Raw genomic sequence first — 20,009 nt, 5'->3', positions numbered from 1 at the left:
CAAATATGTGTGGAATGATGATGAATTAGTGCAAAATGAATTTAATCCAAGTGTGTGAAAAGTGTGACTTGAAACTCCTCAAAACTCAGCCAAATGATGCGTTTTAAGTGTCAATTAACTTATGGAGGTTTGATTAAACATGTTTAGGACCAAAATAGTTGCTAATTTGGCTTGGAATTGAGTTTATTCATGATCAAATTTTGGGCAATGGTGATTTCTGTAGTTTTAAGTCACCATGTTCAACTCAATGAGGCATCTCACTCAAGAGGCTTTTTGCTCCCATTCTTTTTTGCAATGTGTTAACATCATGTACAAGATTACAATGAGCCAAGAAAGATGCATTTACATGTTTGACCATAAATTTGTGGTGTGTTGAAGTTGGCATAAAATACTGGTTCCATAACTTAGAAAAATTTAAATGTTTCATGGCTGAAAATGACGTATAACGTCCGAATGAATTCCATGGCCTTCTAAGAATATTTTGGCCTTGGTCCTTCAAGCAAAATTGTAGAGGGTATTAATAATGACATTGTGCCTAAAGAATCAGCTCCATATGTTTAAACTTGAATAAGTTATGATCTTTTAAAGTTGGCAAAAAGTCACTTGAAAATAGGTCAAATTTCACTAAGTCCATAAATGTCCTATAATGTGTCCAAACTTTTGTTGATCCTCCAAGAACAATTGGATCTTGTCATGTAAAGATAAGTTGTAGAGGATGTTGAGAAGAGTCATATGCAAAAAGGGGTATTCAAAAATGTTGATAATTGAAGGGGTTGTCATCCTTGGAACTTTGACCTCAAAATGTTGACTTTTAGGTCAAACCACTTGGAACAAGCTTGTGCACTTGGACTTTCCTTGCATTCCAAAGCACATGGGTGATCATATGAACTCAAGATAAGGTGTCCTTGATTGGCTCTGGATTAAATTTCTCAATGCTTGAAGTTACTTGTTGAAGAAGGCATGAAAATAAACACATGAACCTTTGACTTTTCTTGGGAAATAAGCCACCAAACTTTGAGATGTTTTGACTTAAGGAGATCTACCTTACATAATAATCATAAGATAAATAAGGCATATTTTTGGCATTTTGATTAGTGGTTAGATAAATAATGAATCAAATAAACACGAAGGTAAAGCAAAGAAGTGCTTGGTGATCCTTGTAAGAAGCAAACCCAGAGATGGATAAAGGGAAAGGCCAATGTGTGATTTTGCTTATATACAAAGATGAAGATGAGATGTGGGATCTTAGGGTTAAAAAACAGGATATGACAGATGCCCCTATTTAAGTTTCTTCAATTTGGAGATATGAAGGTTGAAATCTTCGTCTCGACAAGATTGGAGAGACTTAAATATTAAGGATCCAATTTTTGGCCCTAAGATACCGCAAAATGCTTATGATATGAATGCAAATAAGAATCTCTGTGGGGAATATATCGCCATCATAAATAAAGGACTGTTAGAAAAATGAGGAGATTGTTATTCCTCATGGGAAAAATAGATTCTAAAGGGGTACCTAGACGGGGACAGACAAAATTTCATAGGGGGGAAAGGAAAAGCTCGAAAATAACTGATGCATGGTTAGAGTACGAACTAAAGACCCAACGGGGGAGACTAAACAAAGTAAGACTTTGTCGTGGAAAAGCAATTATCAACAGGAAAAAAAAACTTACTCCAACAGGAGAAGAATATTACATACTATCAGTCGAGTGATAGCTTAACAAAGGTAATAAGCCAAAACAAAATGATTACCAACTACCAGCCAAGTGATAGCTTAACAAAGGTAACCAATCTGAGAGTAAAAAGGAACTATTACCTACTATCAGCCGAGTGATAGCTTAACAAAGGTAGTAAGCCGAAACACTATGATTACCAACTACCAGCTGAGTGATAGCTTAACAAAGGTAACCAAAGGGAATAATTACCAACTACCAGCCAAGTGACAACTTAAAAAAGGTAACCAATCAGAGGTAAAAGGGGTATTACCTACTACCAGCTGAGTGATAGCTTAACAAAGGTAATAAGCTGAAACAAGATGATTACCAACTACCATCTAAGTGATAGCTTAACAAAGGTAACCAAAGAGAATGATTACCAACTACCATCCAAGTGATAGATTAACAAAGGTAACCAATCAGAGGTAAAAGGAATATCACCTACTACTAGTCGAGTGATAGCTTAACCAAGGTAATAAGCCGAAACAAAATGATTACTAACTACTATCCAAGTGATAGCTTAACAAAGGTAACCAAAGTGAATGATTACCAACTACCAGAGAAGTGATAGTTGTAGCGGTAAATTGATGACCATTGAGATATTGGTTAACTCAACGTCAACAAAACCAGAGTCGCCACCGCACTTTTATTGTTTCCAAAGGAAAAGGGAAAAGTACGAACAAAACCCAAAGATAAGAAGTTTTCAAATCAAAACTAATAAAATGTCAGAGATTAAAGGTAAGGGGGTTGGTTACATAGAGGGAAGGTATTAGCACCCAAAGTGTCCTAGGTAGTCTTAGGGAGCCCTTTTTTGTGTGTAAGTGTTTTAGTTGAAAAGATGTTTGTTGAAAGATTTAATGTGGGGATGAGAAAAGAACTCATTTATTAAATTTTTTGTGTTTGACAAGACCTTCGGTCTTATGCCTAAGTACCAACATAAAAATAAGGGATCAAAACCTCGTAGTTCATTGTAAAAATTTCAAATATTGGTGGATTGGTTTTAACAAAAGCTTAAAGATCTTTTGTTATCAATGGGAGAATACTCAACCAAACATCCACCGATAATGAGTGCTTGTAGCGGTGTATTCGTCACCATTGGAAATATTAAGTAGATCCAAGGTAAATCATACAAAGTTGAGTCGCCACCGCACTTCTATTTATCCAAAGGAATGGCTAGAAAGCGAACAAAAGCCTATAAAGTTTTACAAACAAAACTAGCAAAAGAGGGTCAGAGATCTGGGTAAGGGGGTTGGTTATGTCATGGGAAGGTGTTAGGCACCCACAACATCCTAGGTACTCCTAGGGAGCCCTTTTCACAACTTGTTGTATCGGTTATTGTTTATGAAATTATTTTGTGCAAACATGATTGAAGAGATGAGAGAAGAATGTACAAGTTTATTTACATTTTTGTGTTTGGATGGATGAACCCATTGCCTACGTACCTTTTCATGAAAGATAAGGATCAAAACCCCGTAGTTTGGGTAAAAGATTTCCAAAAAGATGAGTGGGTTGATTTTAAACAAAAGCCTTAAGGTCTTTCATTATCAAAGGGAGAAAACTCGACCTGAACAACCACAAGTCCACCATGTGAGAAAAGCTTCGACATGCTAGTGAGGGATTATGCCCTATAATAAGCATGAAAGATAAGGATCAAAACCCCGTAGTTCGGGTAAAAGATTTCCAAAAAGATGAGTGGGTTGATTTTAAACAAAAGCCTTAAGGTCTTTCATTATCAAAGGGAGAAAACTCGACCTGAACAACCACAAGTCCACCATGTGAGAAAAGCTTCGACATGCTAGTGAGGGATTATGCCCTATAATAAGCATGGAAGTCTTACAATTCGATCACTAAGGACAAATGTGAGATTTACATCAACCACTGAGATAACTCGAACCTATGGCTAATGCATGAAAATTTGATTAACAAGTGGACAAGGGCCACAAAAGCAATTGAGTGGGTTGAATTAACCAATTAGCATTATTCACAAAGATAGTCAAAGTATGAATTAAAGTTCAATTACACAATGAGTATTATGAAAATGAAGTTTGAAAATCAAAGGCTTAAGGCCTAGGTTTCTAGTTTTGAAAACAAGTCAGATGTTTGCACAAAATATTTTCTAGTTTGGGTTAAGGATGAAAATATCAATCAAGGTTAAGCACCAAGGGTGAAGGTTAAGGGAACAAAGCCACAAAACAGGGTTGCTTTCTCGAGATCATAGAAATGATCCAAGGAAGTTCCTTTGGAATTAGGGAACACAAAGCAATAAGAAAATAAGTAGGGTCTCATAAGAGAACAACAAAACTGGAAACGGATTGCCAATAAATGGTCTTACATCCAACTCCGAAACGAAACGGGAAACAGATAGCCAATCAATGGTCTTACATCCAACTACACAAAGCAACATGGGAAACAGATAGCCAATCAATGGTCCTACATCTGACTCCACAAAAAACAAGCACAGGAAACAGATAGCCAATCAATGGTCTTACATCTGACTCCACAAAAAAAAACAGGAAATGGAGTGCCAATCAATGGTCTTATATCCAGCTTCCCAAAAGGAACAGGAAACAGATAGCCAATCAATGGTCTTACATCTGACTCCTCAAACAAAGCAAATAAGAAATCCAAAGACAATATGCAAAACAATATGCAAGAGCAAACACAAGCAATCACATCAGTCAATTAGCACACTCTATACACAAGCAAGAGGCTCAGACAAAGTTGGGCTTTAGTCAAGGGGTCATATCAACCTTGACAAACAAGCCAATACTGTTATGGGTGTTCAGGCTCTTAACCACTGACATTGACCGTCAGGGTGAGCAGATGAAAGGTAATGAGGGTTAGACCTCATAGCTCTTAACCCTGGCCTGGGTGAGCTTGAATCAAAGAAGGCGTGGGGATCCAGAAGGAGGGACCCTATTCCACATGACTGACTCTATATACAATGATCTTGGGTGTTTATTCAAATGCATCAGCACGTAGTACGAGTATAATGAAAGACTCAACTGACTAGCAGGGGATTGATTGCAAATCCCTTCTATCTGCCAATTGCCTCTTCACTTAGGAGGACTTGAAGTACATGGCACAAATATAAACAATCACAGTCATTGCCTCTTAAGGAGGACTTCAGCCAAATGCCTGCCAAACAGAAACGACAGGGCTTCCAGACTACATGGAGTTAGAGAGGTTACCTAAGTGGTATACCAACCACAAGCAAAGAAAAGCTCAAGTAATGAGCTAAAAGCGGCTAATGTACCTGTAAAAAATCAAACAAGTCAATATGGTATTCAGACAAACCAAACAGACAATCAACATTGGTTCCTCAATATGTACACAAAGCAAATCCTAAAAGGCAATCACTCAAGTGAGTTCACCACCAAAGGACCTACAACACAATCAAAGTTAGTTAACTAAAGTAACTTGCATCTCAAGTAATGAGATCACATCAACCATTATAGCTAATTGCTTGAACCTGAAATACAAAGCTCAAAAGGTGAGCACAAACCACTAGTCCAAAGACTAGGGTCAAAGGCAAAGCAAAAAGTCAAAACAGAAGTTGATATTCAACAAGAAGCATATTTATTCAAGTAAGAACATGTCCTAAAAAGGACCAAGTCTAAAGCATAAAGCAAGGTCATTACATGAGCAAGATATGGCAAAGGCAATTACAAAGCACATCAAAATGTGTGACACACATTGTCACACCAAAAGTTTATGTGTCTAAAACAGAGATGGAGAATGCTAAAAATGCCAAACAAAATCTTACAAATCATGTATCATGTTAGGAATCAGCATATTAAATTTCATGGCAAATGGACCAAGTATGAGCATTCCACAAAAGAATTGGTACAACATGTCACATTTTGCATCACATTCAAACAATCAAGCATATTTCAAATTCCAGCAATGCAAAAATTATGAAATAAATGCCACAAAATAATAGACTTTCAAATGATCATGTAGGAAAAATTTGGATTTAATTGGAATCATTTTCTATTTTTAGTGATTTTTTGAATTTGATAAAAAGTAATGTGAATAATGTTGAAAATAATATGGAAAATGATAATGAAAATGAAATTGAAAAAAAGCATGAGGCATGGCTCGAACACAGGTCTGTAAGCTCGTTGACGCGTCCACCAAATGCTGTGTTTTGCTAATGGGAAGGAAATAAGTGGAAAATGTCCTAGCGCGGATTCGAACCGAAGACACAAAGGCTATGGGCGCGCGCACAGTAAAATTCAAAAGCTGAACCAGAGAAACCCTAGGACTATTCATGCACGGAGGTTGATGGTGGTTTCCACCGTCTTCCTCGTTGAGACGGCGGCGAAGCTACAGTAACATCAACAATTTTTTTCCAGAAAACAACATGGCATACATCATTGGAAAGCTCTCAACAAGCACAACACGAATCTAACATTAATTTAGCCTAATTCTCCATGGATAACGCAAATCGAACAGAAACATTTTCCACAATCAAACTTTAAATTAACATAACTCATGCAATTCTTCACCAAATTAAATTCTATTTACATCGGGATAATCAGCATGAAAAACTCTACAATAACATGTGCATAAAATGGAGAATTAAGAGGTTCGAAATCCAACCTTCTTGGAGAGCAGTGGATGAAAACAGTGGATTTAAGTGCTCAAACGATCCAGATCCACTCCTATATTGATGACTTGAAGCTTGAAATGGCTTGGATCTTGATCAATTTGCAACTTCCATCTTCATGTTCTTGAGCTTGATGTGCACGAATCTTGGCCAAAATCCTCAATCCAGAGCTTGATCCTTCATCAACCACACTCAATAAACCAGAATATGCAAGAAAATTGCTATGCTATGTGAAGAATTCTGAAGTTTGAGATGAGAGCAAAAATGGAGGGAAATCCAAAATCTAGATCTAAAATGTGTTTTTTATCAGAATTCTGTTATGATTTAGCATTTATACTCTGTCCCAATCACCTTGCTAATCAAAATTTGCATCGGTTAATTGAGATTAAGAGAAAATGAGGTGTATGGCCAAATTGGAAAAGTGTGTGGTGCATGGCAAATTTGCACGTGAACAGTGCACATGCAAGGCATAAACTCACTCAAAAACATCCAATGAACACAATGGCAGTGGTATTTTTCATGTATGATCAATAAAATTTAAATTTTCCATTTTCCCTCCAAAATGAACATGCATGGGCAAATGATCATATGAGTTAATTTCATGCAATGCAATGTTGGATTTGGAAAATATAGGTCATGAGAAGCAATATGCAAAAAGAGTGACTCATTTTGGAGTTTTGGATCAAAAGTTATGGCATGTTGAACTTCTATGCACCCTTGGGAATGATCTGATCATAATTCTTCAACCATTCATCAGATGCTCATGATCTTGGACTTTTTAGAAATGGGAGAGAAAGATCTTCAACTTTCATGTTGACCAAAAAATAATTTTAAGCTTCTTTGATGTTGGAAAGTTTAGTTGAATGTGATCTAAAAACTTGCCATTTTTGGAAACTTGAAATTATAGGTCACTTTCCATTTTTGGAAACTTTTGATTTGACTTCAAAATCTTCAATGTAGATGTTTGACATGATGAATAGGCCTTGTTTGAACATGAATGGAATGTCTTAAATCATTTCCCACACCTCCAAGTCTTCAATTGACTGTACAGTTGACCAATATGATCCTCAGATGACCTTGGCAATGCCTGATGAATTTGAGCTTCAACCACTTGGGGAATTTTCTCCAAAATGAACCTTAGCTCATATAAGCTCAATATAATGCCATGTGGACCTCATACCAAGAAAATACCATCTGCTCTTGCTCAAAGGAAAACCTTGAATTGCTTGTCTTGATGACTGCTTATACTGCAAAACAAATGTTAGATGACATATTTTTTGTGCTTTTGGTTAATGATTAAACAAGAAAAACAATGATATACAATGCAAGCAATGCTTGGTGATCTAGAACCACTCACAGGGAAAATCCCACCCACAGGTAAAGGAAACTAATATGCTCAAAGATCCTTGAGGCTATGTAATGCTATGATATGATGCCATGAGGGATCTTAGGGACAAAATTGGGGTCTTACAATGCTTTACAACATTTAAGAGGGAGGGCTCCAACTTGGATTTAATCAACAAGTATGCCACTAACCCCTAAAAAATGGAAAGACTTACAATCAATATATCATGGAATGGGAGAACTATATCTCAACCAAAGATAACTCAAATCTAAATGCTCTCTTTTGAAAAATTTACAAGAAAAAGGCACAAAATGGCTAAAAGGATTAGATGAGGTTTTTAACTCTTTTTGTACTTTTGAAATTAAAGTCTATTCATGATTAAGTTTATTTACAAGTTTGACTAAAAAAATATTTTGAAAAATCAATGGCATAAGGCTAAGGTTTCTCTACTCATTAAAACAAGTCTGAGTTGAAAACACAAACAAAGAAGATTTTGAAATGAGGGAGATTTTGAAATTAAAGAATGAGAGGAGGAGATGAAGGGACTATCCTAAACAAGATTTAAAAGTTTAGAGTTGAAAAGATCTAACCAATGGGAAGCATCCACAAGACAATAATGTCAGATAGAAGCCCATATCCTTTGGATTATTGAGCAAGCAACAAGCATAATCATCCAAGCAATTAATGAGAAGACCAAATGGTATCAAATAAAGATAACCAAACATCTAAACAAGCACTTCAAAAGCAAGCAGTCTTGAATGTCTTTTAGATGTATCAGATGAAATAACCCTTGAAACATTCTCAAAGAGAAACATCAAATGATATCAATAAGATTAAAATAACAAATCCAAACAAAGAGAAAGTATAACAGATGAATCAAAGGAGTCTCTTTAGGCTTGTATCAGATGAATGACATTGGCTAAGAAAAGATCTCAAATTAATGGCATTGGCCAAGAATCTCCATAGCTCATGGATGTTGCGTACTCTAAGTCCAAAAGTTCAGATCAAGTCTCAGACAGAGGTCCAGTATTCCACTAATATATTTTTTAGATTTTTTGTTTTTATTAAGTATTTTAAAGTCCTATGACCACAAATAAAACAAAGTCACAAGCACAAAAGTATATCACAAGCACAAATACAATGGCTCAAGTGAGCAAAGTAAAAATGACAGAATCATAAATAACTTACACGAATGTAAATGACAATGAATGATAAACTGAAAGAATTTAAATTGCATTAAAGTATATGGAATTTAAAAATAAAGTTAATAAAAAAAATGTTAATGAATATTAGTGGAAGGAGCAATTGTTCAAGTCATTTTTTGGAGAACACTCAACCATCCACTGACAAGCATGAAGATGTGAACCTAGACATCATTCATGAGAAGGGCTCCAACTTCGATAAAATCAACAAGTATGCCATTAGCTCCCGTAAATGGAAAAGAGGCTAAATCTTCACACAATACCACGGTGAAGGGGAGACTTACAATCTCACTTACAAAAATGCTATTGCTTTCGTAATTGGACTTATGTAGAAGTCACGACTATCTGAGGTCGGGCAATTATAATATTGGTGTTAATGCATACTAGAGACAAGGTATAAAGAACCAAGCTCCTAAAGCATACCACACACAGAAATAAAATGGGATGAACCTATCTCAATCAAGCTCATGTTGATTCATCTGACACAAGGTCATTGATGAATCAACTAGCATTTGATCTTTGGGAAATCATTGGCCATGGATGGATTGGGGAATAAGCGAGATGAAGATGAAGAGATGAAGTAGAATAGATCCCAAATTGATCAAGGGATGAACCTCACTTGATCAATACTATCCATTCATATTGAGGGATGAAGTTCAGACTTCATCACCCCCATAAATCCAATAGTATTGATCAAATTGAGGTCCAATTCAACAAAGATCAAGGGCAAACAAAAAACGAGTCAACACAAAGCTAATAAAATAGCTCATCACAATTTTAAAACAATTAAACAATTTCAATTCAAATTTTAAATGAAGAAAAATAATTTCCAAAAGGGGAAAAACCTCAAATCCCTTCAAATCACCAAAATAAATGGCCAAGGGATTTATCATAGTTCAAACAAAGTCAAAGGACCTTAGACTAATTTTTTGGCATTTTTGAAAAGTCATAAGTATTTAAAATCAATTAAAAATAAGTCAAAAATCATTAAATTCACTAAAAATATCAAGTTCAATCTAAAAAATAATCTTAATTCAGAAATAGGAAAATTAAATTATTTGTGAAATTTTGGTGAAAGTCCCATATTTTTTGGATTAAAAATGAATTTATAATGAATTTAATAAGAAAATGGTATTTAAAATATTAAAACAGAAAATGAATTAAATAAAAAATACAAGGGGCATCAGATCTCCCTCATTAATTCAGATGGAAGATATGGTGGTCACGCGCATCATGTCCACCATAGACCAAAGTCAATGCGCAAGGAGAGATGGTAATCAAAATCAAAGGTTGTAATTAAAACATGGACCAAGGATCAGATGGCCTGGATTGTACCAGCGCATCACCGGAGCCCTAGCTCCGATCATCTTCTCTGGCCATGTCACCAGACTAGTCAGGACCAAAGCATTACCAAAATTGATGGATCATATACCATTTTGAAGAGAAAATCATGACGATCTTGAATCTGACCTGCAATTTCTCCAACTCTCACTCTATAAAAAGAAATGTGGAATTGAAAAATGAGGTTCCGTAACTGAGTTGCTTCGATTTAACCTCAAAGTAACTCAAACTTATTTCCTACATTGGTAGGACTTCAGCCAAGCAAAAATCAAGCAAAATGGTTGAGAAATGAGTGAGAATCGAAGAAGGAAAGTTTGAGAAATTTCACCTTCGGGTTGCAGTGATGAGGCTCGATCTCAATTCAAATCCACTTGGCCTTGCTTCCTCTTGCTTGTAGGAGATGATTGAGATGAAAAAGGATGTGAACTCTTGGAGTTCTAGTTCACAAACAAAATTTGAACTAGAAAATCGATTTCAAAGAAATCTTCAAGGTGTTCTTTCAATGGAGGTTATGGGGTTACTGGGCAGAGCTTGGGCAATGTTCTCCCTCAATTCTGATGTAGTGGTAATGTATTTATAGGCTCATGAACTAATTTCCACACCAATTTGAATTTGATCATGAAACTTGGATGAACTTCATATCATAAAAATTTAGGAAGTTATGGTTCTTGGAAGTTGACCTTCTATCTAGGGCACATACAAAATGACCTATAATCTTTCACCATATAGAATGACTTTCTTAGAAAAATTATCTCTTTATGTCAACATGAAAGTTGTTTGTAATGTCATAAAGAGTAAGTTTTCTCTTGGATACATTTTCATATGATAAAAATTGTAGGGGATAGGGTCTAGGGAACCCTAGATTTGACCAGTTGACTTTCTCTAGTCAACCTCCTTGAACCAACTTGAAAACGTGAAGTTCCTTTGCTATTTGGGGATCATGGAAAATCATGTATGCATAATATGGTGTACAATGGAGCATCCCTTGATATCTTTGACCAATTGTTGAAGAAACTTGCTGAGGAAGGCACACAAGATACCCAGATGAATTAGGGCTTCCTTGACAAACAAGCTTCAAACTCTTGATGAATTCTTGATCAAAATGAGAAATAAAGAAAATGGGGATCAATATATGATGCTTTGAACCAATGTGGACCCTTTTTTGCTTGATCCCTTGCATTGAGGGTCTCAAACCCTAGTTGTGGGCTTGTCGAGGCACATGTGGACACACACACTACCTACAAAAGTAAAAAAGATACACTAGACATATCTTTGTATTTTTGTTAGAAAACAAAGAAAATAAAAGTATGATACAATCGGAAATATTCTTGGTGATCTCTCCCAACGCAAACCCAATGAATGATAGGTGAGGAGGATCCCAAGGTGTGATCCCAATGCTAATGCCAAGTTAATGAGATGGCATGAGGGATCTTAGGGGTCAAAATTGGGGTCTTATAGCTGCCCCTATATAAGGTAATTCTATTCGGGGATGTGAAGGTTAAAGTCTACGTATCAACACGGTAGAACGGACTTAAATAACAACAACAAGAAACAAATTTTGGTCCCTAAGAGACCTCATGATGCATATAATATGAATGGAAAAATAATTTTTGTGGGGCATATATTACCACAAAGGAAAAGAATCCGGAGAGACTAAAGTCTACAGGAGTATAAAGCATTCCGTAAGGAAAACTCACTAAGGAGACAAAGACTATAGGGATAAAAAGTTATGCGTAGGCCAGATGTAAGACCCCAATTTTGACTCTAAGATCCCTCATGCTATCTCCTCATATGCATTGACATTGGGATCATACCTTGACATCCTCCTTACCTCTTATTCATTGGGTTTGTATTGGGAGAGATCACCAAGCACCATATGATTGTATCATACCTGTAGGTGTTTAATTGGCTGCATTGTATGGTAAAACACAAATGTCTTGACTGATGTCATGACATGTATATGTAACTACATTGTAGTTATTGCAGGACTAGCTAACACAGGATTATTGAATGCTGTGACATTCATACCTGTCAACAGATACTAAGGAACAGAAGCTCTGTTAGAACTTAGTATTCACTTGCGGTCTGGTTATCAAGGAAGAACCAGACCTGGCATAAGGCCTACTGATTGAATGTCAAACTGGATGTTGTGACATTCATCATTGACAGCAGCTACTGAAGATTGGGCAGAGTGGTGGTCTGCTATACTTCAGCACTTTACTTAGTTTGTTATTCAAGAGAATAGCAGAACTAACTTAAGGCCAATTGTGTAAATGTTAAGTTGGACACTTTGACATTTACTAATGTAAGCTGGTACTGTAGTATGGTCATATTGATCATGTACAGGTCAGCAGATTTGTACAGTCTGTTTTCTGGGAAAACAGACTCAGCATATGGACCTTGATGTCAAGCTGAATGTCGTGACATTCATGCCTGACAGCATATGCTAAATTGTAGGTTGTTCAGTTTTCTGTTACAGCTTTCTCAGGCTATTCTTTAGGAAGTCAACAGCTCAGAGAAAATCCAGGAAATCAACAACCAAGCTACATTCAATGAACCTAACAAATAGCCTATTTGTTAGCAACCTAAATATTGAATTTGAGGGAACGTATGTGACCTAAAATTCAGGAAAATACAGGTGCAAAAGCCCAGGTGCTGCATTATAAAAAGGAAGGCATTCCTCCATTCAGTTTCAGGGATTTTGAGGGGTGAAGATTTAGTGTGTCCATCTTACTTCACTGCTGTATTTTTGTGAGTCTAGGATTAGACGTATCTTGTAAGCCAAGTCATTATCAAATAGATGATTGCTTTGGCATAGGGTGTTCATTGAGTTGTAAGTGTTGTGTCACTCAAAGCTTTTAAGCGTGAGTGCTGTGTATCTTGGTTTAAGCTGTGAAGCATAATCAAGAGTTGTTTTTGAAGTGTGACTTCAAAGTGTTTTTAATATCACTGAGGTGATTGAGGGGGAGTGAGTAGGAACTCTGATCTTAGATTAAGATTGAAATTGCATTGGGTAGGGATTAAGTGATAAGTTGTAAACGGGTGAGTTTAGCTTTGAATTGATACTACTAATAGTGGATTTCCTCCCTGGCTTGGTAGCCCCCAGATGTAGGTCATGTTGGACTGAACTGGGTGAACAATTACTTGTGTTATTTACTGCACTTATAATTAAGTTCTGCATAATCCCTGTCTGTGCAGAATTGGATGTCATAACAACCTGTGTGACATCCAAAGTCTGATAACTAGAATTTAAATTGGCATCAGAGCAGGCACCCTGCCTGTGAAGTTCTGGGTGAGATCTAGGGAAGTTACTTTCTAGTACCATGGACAAGGATTTAGGACACTCAAATAGACCACCCATGTTGGATGGCTCTAATTATGATGACTGGAAGCCTCGTATGATAGCCTTCTTAAGGTCTCTAGACAGCAAAGTCTGGAGAGCTGTCAACAAAGGATGGGAACATCCAATGAGGACAGGTGAAGATGGAGCCAGTGTGCAGATTCCTGAAGAAGATTGGGACAAGGAACAAGAGGCATTAGCTCTTGGAAATTCCAAAGCCTTGAATGCACTGTTCAATGGAATCACTAAGAACATCTTCAGGCTGGTGCACCATTGTGAACTAGCTAAGGAAGTTTGGGATACCCTCAAGGTAACTCATGAAGGTACTTCCAAGGTGAAGATGTCAAAACTTCAGATGTTGACAACCAAGTTTGAAAATCTGAGGATGAAAGAGGATGAGACTATTCATGACTTTCACATGAATATTCTTGAAATTGCAAACACCTCTGGTGGACTAGGTGAGAAAATGACTGAAGAGAAACTCGTAAGAAAGATTCTGAGGTCCTTGCCTAAGAGGTTTGCTATGAAGGTCACTGCCATAGAGGAGGCTCAGGACATCAGCAATATGAAGGTAGATGAGCTCATTGGTTCTCTCCAAACCTTTGAAATGGGCTTAGGTGAGTATGCTGAGAAGAAGAAAAGCATAGTCCTTATAGGAGAAGGATATACTGGAGGTGATGAAAGTATATCAGAAGCCTTAGCCATGCTTGGGAGACAGTTCAACAAGCTCATAAAGAAAGTTGATCAACAGGGTAAATCTAATGTTACGAACATCCCATCTGACATAAAGAAACGATCAACTCATAAAGAAAAGGCCAACCAAGGCAAGGGAATCCAGTGCCATGGATGTGAAGGATGTGGTCATAGTAAGGCTGACTGCCCTACCCTTCTCATGAGGCAAAGGAGAGGGTTATCTGTCACCTGGTCAGAAGAAGGCTCTGAGAGTGAATCTGAAGGAGAATCGGCCAAACAAGTCAATGCTCTGACTAGTGTTTGTGCCTCAGAGGATAACTCAAGTGGAGATGAACTCACATTGGATGAGCTTGCTGTTTCATATAAAGAATTATGTGTTAAAAGTGCAGAAGTTTGCATCCAAGGAGAAAAGCATAAGAAACTCATCAAAGAACTAGAAGCTGAGAAACTAGAGCAGCTGAAAGTCATAGAGGGTCTGAAGAGTGAGATTTCGTTGTTAATCTCTAAGCTAGACCAAATGACCAAATCCATCAAAATGTTGAATAAGGGATCTGACATCTTGGAAGAAATCCTGAAGACAGGACAGAAGTCTGGAAACACATCTGGTCTAGGCTTTGGGAAAAGATCCTCAACTGAACGCAAACGCCCAAAGGCTAAAGTTCAGAAGTCCAAAGGGATGTCTCATTCAAAGTCACAACATCGAGGAACCAGAATGAACAACCATCAGAAGAAGAAATTCAAGAGATGGAAATGTCATTACTGTGGTAGATTCGGTCACATAAAACCATTCTGCTACAGGCTGCATGGTTACCCAAACCAGACCCCTCAAGGTAGGCCCAAGAAAAAGGTGTCTACTCATAATGCTCCCATTAAGAAACCAACATGGGCGGCTAAGCAGACACCTCAGGTCAATCCTAAGCAGCTGGCATCTAAGATGCACTTCTCTCCTGAGAATCAACAGTGTGTTGCTAACCTTGCTCACACTTCTTCAAGAGGACATACCAAACAAGATTGGTACCTTGATAGTGGCTGCTCAAGGCATATGATTGGGATGAACTACCTAGTGGTGAATCTACATCCCTCTCACACCAAGTCTGTGACATTAGGTGATGGAACTAAAAGAGAAGTCATGGGTGTTGGGAAGCTGGACTGTCCAGAAGCTCCAAAATTGAGTGAGGTATTGTTAGTAAAAGGACTAACTGTGAACCTCATAAGCATAAGCCAGCTGTGTGACCAAGGATATAAGGTGGAATTTACCAAGGGAGGATGTGTGGTGTTGAATGGGGTCAATCAAGAAGTGATGAGAGGAGATAGATCCAAAGATAATTGCTATCTATGGAAATCTAAAGACTCTATCAACCCCCCCAAGTGTCCTTTGACCAAGGGAGATCAGGAAGGGAAGGTGGGACATGGAAAACTTGATGCACCTCAGGTAAAAGGAGTGAAGAAGAGCATTTCTAAGGGAACTATGAGAAGAGCCTCATATCTGTCCTTAGATAAAAGGACATACTATGGAAAGTGTCTGCTCAAAAGTAATGAGCCCTTGGATACCTTTGGCCATCATATAACTGATATGACAGCGAGGGATAGACAGAGGTGCATGTTATTGACGTCTAACCTGATGCAGACAGAGTACAATGTCACACAGAATGTCATGACATTGTACAGTGAGGACAAAAAGGGAAGGTGTGCATCTGAAAAGTTATAGCAACTAATGAAGTTAGTTAGCTACTGTTTAATAAGTCAAATTATTAGACATCTGGTGAGCGCTGAGTGGTCAAAATCTAATAGACCTTTCTCCTGCACAAAGCGTTTCACATTCAGTCGTTTCATTCTCCACTCGTGCAAACCCTCGTCCAAAGAAACGATTCATCTTCCCTCTCCAATTTTCAGCATGGCTCGTCAATCCGACACCTCCTCGTACACCACCATGTCTGATTCTCACAGCACCGAGTCTCACCACCCTACCCGGGAGGAACCAGTTGTGGACGCAGCAACTTCGTCCCATGCAAGAAGACCTAAGGAAACGGTCACTGGGTTTTCATCAGAAATCGCTCTTGATGAACACACAAGGGAAGGGTCAAGGTATGTACATAACTCCATTGCAACTATCGTCACTCAGATACTATCTGGCAATCGAGATGTTCCTGGGGTTTCTGTTCCCTTGAACACAATCATTCCTGACATTGCTGCATGTCAAGAGAAAGCTGTTGTGTTGAGCAAAAATGTCACTGACAATGTTGAGCAACCAAATGCTCATGAGGGATCAAAGGTTGAAAAACCCTCAGGCAAGGTGAGAAGTGAGAAGGCCAAGGTTACTCAAAATGTTGAGGACAAGTCTAGGGCTGAGACGATTAACGTGGAAGAACTCTCAGACAATGATCTTCTGGCTACAGTTGTTCCTAGGATAGCCAAGAGAGTCAGGACCAGAAGGGAGAAAAAGGCCGTGGAGTTGAAGTCCCCCTCTAAGGAAGTTGGTGCACCAAACCCTCACAAGCAACCAGAGTCAGAAAGCACACACAAGAGGAAAAGCTATGGACCTACAAAAGCTTGGAGCAAAGAGGTGCCTAAGAAGGTGAAAACCAAAGCTGTGGTGGCGGAATCTGAATCTGATGCCCCATGTGATGTCACAACATCCATGTCCAGGAAGAAGCCCACTTCCAGTAGGTTGGCAACCAGTGTCCCAGAAGTTCCCATTGACAATGTGTCCTTCCACTTTGCCTCCAGTGTTAACAGGTGGAAGTATGTGTACCACAAGAGGCTGGCATTGGAAAGAGAACTGGCACAGAATGCCATGGACTGTAAAGAGATTGTGGATCTCATCAAGGAGGCAGGGCTGATGAGAACAGTGTCACAACTTCCTAAGTGCTATGAGACCTTGGTGAAGGAGTTTATTGTAAATCTGTCAGAGGAGTGTGCCGATGGGACATCCAAGGAATTTCGAAAGGTCTATGTGCGCGGCAAATGTGTGACTTTTTCCCCCTCTGTAATAAATCAGTATCTGGGAAGAGCGGATGAAGAGCAACCTGAGCTTGAAGTGACTGACAATACAATTTGTCAAGTCATTACAGCAAAGCAAGTCCGAAAATGGCCTCTCAAAGGGAAGCTAGTAGCCAGTCAACTAAGTGTCAAGTATGCAATGCTGCACAAAGTTGGATCAGCCTACTGGGTACCCACTAACCACAAGTCAAATGTGTCTATGGCATTAGGGAAGTTCATCTATGCAGTGGGAACCAAAGCTAAGATGGACTATGGTGCCTACATATTTGATCAGACAATGAAGCATGCTGGGAGCTTCAGTGTAAAGGGTCCCATTGCCTTCCCCTCTCTAATATGTGGAGTTGTGCTGAATCAATTTCCAAACATCCTGACAGAGAATGACTTTGTGAGGAGAAGGGAAAGTCCATTGGCTTTCAGCTACAAGCTGTTCCTGGGCAAGCATGTCCCGGACATAGTCGTGACATCGGGAGAGACTTCCAAAACTAGCCACCAACCAGACAAAGCTGATGTCATTGCAGTTCTCAAGGAGACCTGCAAAGAGCTGGGAGCTAGAAAGAATGCACTGGAACAGCTCATCTTGCAGCTGGAGTCTACTGCTGAGGACACGGATGGAGCTGAAGGGCAAATGGCTGAGGGGGAGGAAGAGGCCAGCTCTGAAAAGGAGGCTGATGAGGAGGCTGATGATGAGGCAGAGGATTAATTCCTTTGTTGCTGTTTTTTTTCTGTTATGTGTGTAATTCATATTTCTTTTGTGGGTCTGTATATTAAAGTGTTGCTTTGGCAACATTTTTGACAAAAAGGGGGAGTGACAAGTGATACCCCAGGACAACAGAAGTTTACATTGTTAAACTTTAGTATTAAAACAGGTACCCTTTCATAACAGATTGAAGTTTTCCCTACTACAGCTGCTGTGTGTTGAAGTGTGTAGTTAACTTCTGTGTGCACACTGTTGTATGCCTCTGTGTGTTTGCTGATATGTGTGTGAAGTTTTTATTTAACTTCCATTCCCCCCTTGCAGCTGATATTGAAGTTTAGGTGCAACTTCGAATATATGTGTGATGCTATGTGAAGTTTTATTTAACTTCCATGTGTGTGAGTGTGCTGCCACTCTGAGTGTATTAGCTAGTTTTATTCCGCTGCCATGAACTCTGTTATGGGGATCAAAGTGTTTTAGCCAAAAATTTGCCAAAGGGGGAGTTTGTAGGTGTTTAATTGGCTGCATTGTATGGTAAAACACAAATGTCTTGACTGATGTCATGACATGTATATGTAACTACATTGTAGTTATTGCAGGACTAGCTAACACAGGATTATTGAATGCTGTGACATTCATACCTGTCAACAGATACTAAGGAACAGAAGCTCTGTTAGAACTTAGTATTCACTTGCAGTCTGGTTATCAAGGAAGAACCAGACCTGGCATAAGGCCTACTGATTGAATGTCAAACTGGATGTTGTGACATTCATCATTGACAGCAGCTACTGAAGATTGGGCAGAGTGGTGGTCTGCTATACTTCAGCACTTTACTTAGTTTGTTATTCAAGAGAATAGCAGAACTAACTTAAGGCCAATTGTGTAAATGTTAAGTTGGACACTTTGACATTTACTAATGTAAGCTGGTACTGTAGTATGGTCATATTGATCATGTACAGGTCAGCAGATTTGTACAGTCTGTTTTCTGGGAAAACAGACTCAGCATATGGACCTTGATGTCAAGCTGAATGTCGTGACATTCATGCCTGACAGCATATGCTAAATTGTAGGTTGTTCAGTTTTCTGTTACAGCTTTCTCAGGCTATTCTTTAGGAAGTCAACAGCTCAGAGAAAATCCAGGAAATCAACAACCAAGCTACATTCAATGAACCTAACAAATAGCCTATTTGTTAGCAACCTAAATATTGAATTTGAGGGAACGTATGTGACCTAAAATTCAGGAAAATACAGGTGCAAAAGCCCAGGTGCTGCAATATAAAAAGGAAGGCATTCCTCCATTCAGTTTCAGGGATTTTGAGGCGTGAAGATTTAGTGTGTCCATCTTACTTCACTGCTGTATTTTTGTGAGTCTAGGATTAGACGTATCTTGTAAGCCAAGTCATTATCAAATAGATGATTGCTTTGGCATAGGGTGTTCATTGAGTTGTAAGTGTTGTGTCACTCAAAGCTTTTAAGCGTGAGTGCTGTGTATCTTGGTTTAAGCTGTGAAGCATAATCAAGAGTTGTTTTTGAAGTGTGACTTCAAAGTGTTTTTAATATCACTGAGGTGATTGAGGGGGAGTGAGTAGGAACTCTGATCTTAGATTAAGATTGAAATTGCATTGGGTAGGGATTAAGTGATAAGTTGTAAACGGGTGAGTTTAGCTTTGAATTGATACTACTAATAGTGGATTTCCTCCCTGGCTTGGTAGCCCCCAGATGTAGGTCATGTTGGACTGAACTGGGTGAACAATTACTTGTGTTATTTACTGCACTTATAATTAAGTTCTGCATAATCCCTGTCTGTGCAGAATTGGATGTCATAACAACCTGTGTGACATCCAAAGTCTGATAACTAGAATTTCAATACCTTTGTATTTTATCATCTTTCTAACCAAAAACCAAAAATATGTCTTTGCATTTGTCTAACTCTTTTGTAGGTAGGGCTAGGGGTGGCAATTGGATCCATTAAGAGAAATCCATCCAATCCATCCATCAAAAAATTCATCCAATCCATCCACTACATAAAAATTAAGTTAATGGATTGATCCAATCCATCCATTTATAAAC

The 20,009-nt window shown here is 38.3% G+C and overlaps 1 protein-coding gene across 1 annotated transcript; it reads left to right on the top strand.

Moving 5' to 3' along the window:
- Positions 1-16,139: 16,139 nt before the first annotated feature.
- LOC127122714 (uncharacterized) lies at positions 16,140-17,945 on the top strand. The gene is made up of 2 exons (XM_051053009.1): positions 16,140-16,912; positions 17,006-17,945. Exons 1-2 carry the CDS (start codon positions 16,140-16,142, stop codon positions 17,943-17,945), a joined length of 1,713 nt encoding a protein of 570 aa, XP_050908966.1.
- Positions 17,946-20,009: the final 2,064 nt, after the last annotated feature.

Source organism: Lathyrus oleraceus, chromosome 2, assembly GCF_024323335.1.
Source record: "Lathyrus oleraceus cultivar Zhongwan6 chromosome 2, CAAS_Psat_ZW6_1.0, whole genome shotgun sequence".
In the NCBI taxonomy this organism is placed as follows: domain Eukaryota; kingdom Viridiplantae; phylum Streptophyta; class Magnoliopsida; order Fabales; family Fabaceae; genus Lathyrus; species Lathyrus oleraceus.
This window is presented reverse-complemented; position numbering and strand designations above follow the sequence as displayed.

What these genes read in the sequence shown, in the direction of transcription:
- LOC127122714 (XM_051053009.1), top strand. Translation starts at nt 16,140, where the DNA reads ATGGCTCGTCAATCCGACACCTCCTCGTACACCACCATGTCTGATTCT. An exon ending in AAGAAGCCCACTTCCAGTAG is followed by an intron (nt 16,913 to 17,005) that starts GTTGGCAACCAG and finishes GTACCACAAGAG; the next exon opens with GCTGGCATTGGAAAGAGAAC.